This window comes from Taudactylus pleione, unplaced genomic scaffold (genome assembly GCF_031769625.1).
Source record: "Taudactylus pleione unplaced genomic scaffold, aTauple2 ptg000102l, whole genome shotgun sequence".
NCBI classification, from domain to species: Eukaryota; Metazoa; Chordata; class Amphibia; order Anura; family Myobatrachidae; genus Taudactylus; species Taudactylus pleione.
In genome coordinates, this window is record NW_028284504.1 from 1,201,619 (window position 1) to 1,207,547 (window position 5,929).

At 41.8% G+C, this 5,929-nt stretch overlaps 1 protein-coding gene across 1 annotated transcript; it reads left to right on the top strand.

Annotated features, from left to right (window-relative positions):
• The first annotated feature begins 244 nt into the window (after window positions 1–244).
• LOC148525621 (uncharacterized) lies at window positions 245–5,221 on the top strand. The gene is made up of 5 exons (XM_088470715.1): window positions 245–292; window positions 1,129–1,183; window positions 1,440–1,573; window positions 2,383–2,517; window positions 5,174–5,221. The coding sequence occupies exons 1-5, from the start codon at window positions 245–247 to the stop codon at window positions 5,219–5,221; spliced, it is 420 nt and encodes a 139-aa protein (XP_088326841.1).
• The last annotated feature ends 708 nt before the right edge of the window (window positions 5,222–5,929 follow it).

Sequence of the window (5,929 nt, forward strand, 5' to 3'; positions counted from 1 at the left end):
TTGTTACACAATAAGTGGTAAGCCAAGGCAGGACTTATCCTGTTGCGTGGTCCCCCCTAGTGCAGGAAGCGTTGTCTGGAGCTGGTGGTTTAGTGTCGTTTTGGTAGTGATAGGTTTGAGTTTTTATTTAGTTTTTCTTAGTGTTAAGTTTAGTTTATAAGTATTTAGTATAGTTTAGCAGTTTAGTATAGTTTAGTAGGAGAGGAGGGAGGAGGGAGGAGGGAGTAGGAGTTAGGGGGCAGCCATGGGCTGCTTTCCCTTCAAGATACGCTGGCCATGCTCCAAGAAAAAGGTAAGTGCGCTATTATATTTATTTCTTGTACTTTGTTGTTTGCACAATTAGGATTTTTCAAGAATTTCGAAAAGTCCGGAGCTCACCCGAAAGTGCGCATTTCTGGGCATAGAAGGTGGGGTTTATCCCGATTTAGTAGGCCTAAATGTAGAGAGGTGTCTAGGCCCAAGTCTGACTAAGCTAATGGGCTATTTATTATTACTTATAGTATTGCTGGTTCCCAATGGTGGTAAATTGGAAGTGTTACATATGAGCTGATTGGGTGGGTGACAGGGACAGAGGGCAGATTCTGTGACCTTTAGTCACATGACGGTGATGTGGATTTCTGTCCCCCACTGTCCTGCGTCAGGTGTATACAGCCAGTGACTGCTCAGGTAACAGGGTCATATTCAGTTGTGCACATGAATTATAAAAGTTACACACTGACATAAGTAGGCAAACCAATTGCTGGCATATAAATGTTATATGATTATATATACAATATTTCTTACATTCTTTCCCTCCCAAAAAATAAAGAGAACGTGTTAGTGTTACAGTGTTCCACCATTTATTCCTTCATTTCTGCTGGTACAAAAATAGATTTCCTGTCCTGTTACTCTATTTGGCACTTAGAAAATAAGGACATTATTAGTACAGTCATTTTAAAATTGCCTACAGTATATTGTGTCACCTAGTGCTTCTCGCTGTGACTAGACCTGTGTCACTGTGTAATGATGGACCAGACACACAGAAGCAGGTGCCCATGGGAATAGCAATAGCTGAGACCTTGGTGTTCCTGTGTAATGACTCTGTTATATAATTATTGCTGTAAGTACATTGTTCTCTCTCTCTCTTAGAGACAACGTAAAGCCCAGCTAGCTGAGCAGCAGGAGGAGATAGAGAGGCTGACCTGTAAGAGCTCATCTTACCTTCTGTGTTGTGTAAAGAGCAGTAGATGCCAGGCGTGTGACACGGACAGATGCATGTTAGCTTATATAAATACCACTATTCTGACCACACAACTAAAGTGAAGTGAAATGTAATCTTTATTGCATCTAAAAAATCATTGTCCCTGTTCTTTGTAGGGCTATGTAGCTGGTTAGAATAGAATAAAACATAATATGAAGTAGGATCGCTCAATCTGATATTGTCTTGTCCTTATACACAGATAAGATCACACTACAGGAGGAGGAGAGGGTATATATCCTGCAGCAACACCAGAAGAAGATGCGATGTATTGAAGAGAACCATCAGCTGCAGCTCCAACTTATAAAAGCAGAGATTGAGCAGCTGCGAGTACAGGTCAGATACGGATCTATCTATACATGATATTTTCTCTGTAGGTAGAACAGGGCTGGAATAGTAGATTGTGAATTACATTGGGCCCAGGTGCCTTCTTCATTTCCCCGAGAGCTTCTTTGCACTAATGTAAACCCTATGGATCATTTGTGCCCCTAAAACCTTTTTGTACAATTAAACCCTCAGGTACAGATGTGTCCTCACATAACTATACTTCTGGTGGAGGGGCAAAGCATAGTCAGGGCATTTCTCAGCTGCAATACAAAGACAACTCAAAACAGTCCTCTGTGGGGTTATACACTTTCAGGTCACTGTATTGTACGGGTATAGCCACCCATGACCTTTGCTAAGTATATAGGTTTCAGTATTGTGTGTGCCAGGAGCTGATGCCAGTGGCGTGGCTGTGGTGGTCACATGGTGGGGGAATGCGCTCTGGTTGGTACATTGGTGAATATGTCAGCCTGTTATATGGCTTTCCCTTACATATACTGAGGGTGTGACTAGTCCTGGCACCAGTATCAGTCTGGGAGTAGGTAATTAGGTTGGTATGTGGTTGCCGGATGCCCTATAATCCTTATACATCTGACTATAAAGGTGATGAGCATCTGAAAGACAAATGACTGGTTTGGGGCCACATAGGCCACAATATATTACAGTGTACTTTGTATAAGAAGAAACTTGTATTGTAGCTGTGCTTAGCTATAGGGATTTCTCATATTACAGATTATATGAGAGTCATAGCTGTCATTCTACCCCCTGGATGCCATGATGTGACTGAGAGCTTGTGACACAGTATCTGCTTCTCTTTGTAGGGGACCGTGGCAGCCCTGCAGGCGGAAGCGGCAGCAGCGGCACAGCCTATGGAAACAGCCGGGGCCTCATCAGCTGCTCCACCAGTGGTGGCATCACCTACACCACTGGTGGAAGAAATAAAGCCATACATACAGGTACTAACTCATATGACGGCTCATGGCAAACATATAGTTGATGTAAAGATTTGGATTTGATCTGGGCCAACATTCAGCCTATGACTGGGGACTATAGGTATAACATATCTTATCCAGAATCACAGTATCCAGAATTATAGGGCGTTCCAGAAATGAACAAGCTGATATATTACTGGTGTTCAATGGTTTTGTCATTTGGACAAGCTGTGACAATATGGTAATGTCAGGATATTGAAAATAGGGATTTAGCCATATTGACACCCCTTATCATGCACAAATTGCTTGTATTGTATTGTGCTAACCATATATATATGTATATATAATTCCAATCCAATATAGAATTCTTCAAAGATGCCGAGTGGGACTGCACACACTGCTACTATTGTGTACACTTACCTTGTGTTTGTGTATCATTAGTTGTGTGTTAGGCCTTCTGGCAGCTGCATCTATTCACAGTCAGTAGACATACCACTGAGTTGCTGATCCTGCTTTAGCAGACCTTCTGGAACCACGCATAGTAGGATGTCTATGTAGGTTGTCTTATGTACAATAATGATTCTGGAAAAGAAACCCCGTACCTGCAGTTTCTTGTGAATTGATTGGCTGCATTCTCATGGATATTATTTCTGTCTCCAAAATGGCTGCCTCCACTGCAGACAAGGCTGGTGCCTGTAAAGAACAATATCGCTTACTTTTTTGCACATGAGCATGTTTTTAGTGACATGACTGAAACAGCGGGGGAAGGAAATACCTGGTCTCCAAAACACTGAACCACCTCTGGGGGGCAAACCCACTTTTTTACAGATACTATAAAATCTTATTTACAGATAAATTAGAGACAGCAGCGAGGAAGGATTCTGTGGAGAGACTATTTCTGCAATTGCTTAAGCTTAAGAAACGTGAAATGGATTTCTATTTACATGGGGTCTCCTTATCTGAGTATTATAGGGAGAAAAAAACACCCCGAGGCTTCAAAATAAGAAATATTCCCACCATCGGAAGCAATAACCCAGATTTTTGCCGTAAACGGCAATATTGAACAAAGCCTCATTTGATCTAATACTCCTGGTCAGAGAGGAGTCCTCTAGAGAGTTGTCGCTTGCTAAAACTTATGAGGATTTGTATATGACTGATATTAAGGCAGATACCACAGTTGACTGGTTGGATAAACTTAACACCCAAATTGATAAATATAAAAAGCATAAGGGTAAAGTGTAGTACCCAGGTGTTGTATGAAATGGTGACTGTAGCTAAACTGTTTTACCTGGTGAACTGGATTCTCATACAGATTCTTTCCACTTTTCAGAGAGGTAAGGAAGATCAGTCCAGACAAAGGGTCATTCAAACAGTCTGCTCTGCGGAGAGCCGATTTATTAGAAATAACTGCAGTTTTGTGAATTTGAGAACTGGCTTCCAAACTCAAGCTGCTTACTAAAATAATCGGTTAACAATAATCAATAATATGCAAATACAGTAATACATTCAATTCAAATATGGTAGGGCAATTAACTTCAGATATGTATTCACTTCTCTGTCAATACTGTAAACATTCAATAATTAATTACTTTGCATTCTGTATAGGAAACAGCTACGATCATGAACAATATACTTCACAGTGTCATATAAAATCAAGTGCAAAATAAAATTTTTCTATAAAAACTACGATCTCAAAAGCTTGGCAAAAAACTACCGTGTTTCTCATTAGTACGCCCAGGAATAGTGTCCCTAATATTCACTTATCAGCACGTTGGAGCTCATTATAAGAATACCCGGGGTATTAAATGTTACTTGAAATGGTTACAGTCTTTACAGAAAATCCACTTCCTATAAGATCAGTCTCTATAATTGTGCAGTCCTTCACCTGGCATGTATTACAATGCAAAGGATACCTGTCCAGATGCCAGCACCTGACTATCAGCATGTAGCATGTGACCTGCACACACAGCCTCTCCTCTCCTTGGTGCTGTAGTAAGATCAGTAAAACTAAGATCTTTCAAGCTCTCTTGTCTTTACATAGAGGGGGGTCTCCTCCTCACAGGCACTGTTACCCCGATCAGCTGCTGATCCCCACTGTCTGTGCCCTCAGTCAAGGCTCAGTGCAGCACACACACTGCTGGTAGTTGCTTCTCTCCAACAGCTCACACTACACAGCTCCTGCCACGCTCCAACATGGCTGCTTCTGCTCTGCCTTCTCTAGTTTCACTTTCCATCCTGGGCTCAGCAGTGCTGCTGCTGCTCATAGTTAGCTGCTCCTGGGTCCTAGAGTCAATTCTCAGCAACACTCACTGTGCACAAGAAAGGACTGCAAGGCTAAGCAGTTTCTCTGGGGGTGCCACAAAAGCATAAGGCTCCATAGGAGTGCCATCAGATCCTGTTTGGAAGGTACTATTAATGAACAACCTGCTGCCAAGCATTTTAAAGAATGTGGGCATTCCTTAGCGACCCTCAGGTATAAGATGGTAGACTTTGTGCCATATAATAAGAGAGGTTGTGATTGTGCTAAAACTTTATTACAGAAGGAGGCATGGTGGATACACTATCTAAATACGGCTAAACTCGTTGGGTTGAATGATTCTTTTTCTCTGGCATGCTATCTGTAAAATGTTTATAGGTAGTTATTGCTATGCTTAAGTATGTTCTAACTTATTCCCTCCAGATCTTCGTAGTCATCATGGCGTTATGGATTATCATCACATGCTGGTAAGATATTTTTATGTATTTGTATTACCGACGAAGGTTTGATAAAACCGATATGTAGAATCGATTTGAGGTTTCTGTGATCCTTTTCTTATATGGTCCGTGAGTGCTGCTGGTTGGAATTTGCTTTCAGCCTAGGCCTGGGGGTTACAATGGAAGGGGGATGCCATTTTATTTTTGGGGCCTTTATTCCAGGCCTAGGCTCACCAATTAGGGGCTGGTTATCATTATGGGAGGGGGACCCCATGCTTTACATCCCCCTGCTATAGCATCAGCTCCACGGCTGGTTCAGCCGGTGCTATGGGATAATACAGAAAAACTCCATGCAGTGTCTTCCCCCTATTTTCCCATACCAGCCCAGGCTGGCAGGTCTGGGGCTGGTTATTGATTGGGTGGGGAACTCATTTTTATTTTATTTTAAATTTTTCTTTATAGTTCACAGTAATGAAACCTGCAGAGGTCCCTACTGATCTGCGCAGTGATTCTCCCAAACACGCCTAACACAGGCAGGTCTATTGTTTGGGTGGGTTTGCCGTCGCTTTCCCATCTGATTTCGGTTGGTTTTAAATGGACCATTAGTAAATCTGCGGATCCAATTCTACTCTGTATAAAAATAAAATAATTGATTGTTGGTCCTATGTTCTAAAGTTGGGTTTTTGGTCAGCTTTCCTTCAGTTTTGACTTTAGTAAATGGTCAGTTTGCAAACCAATGGAT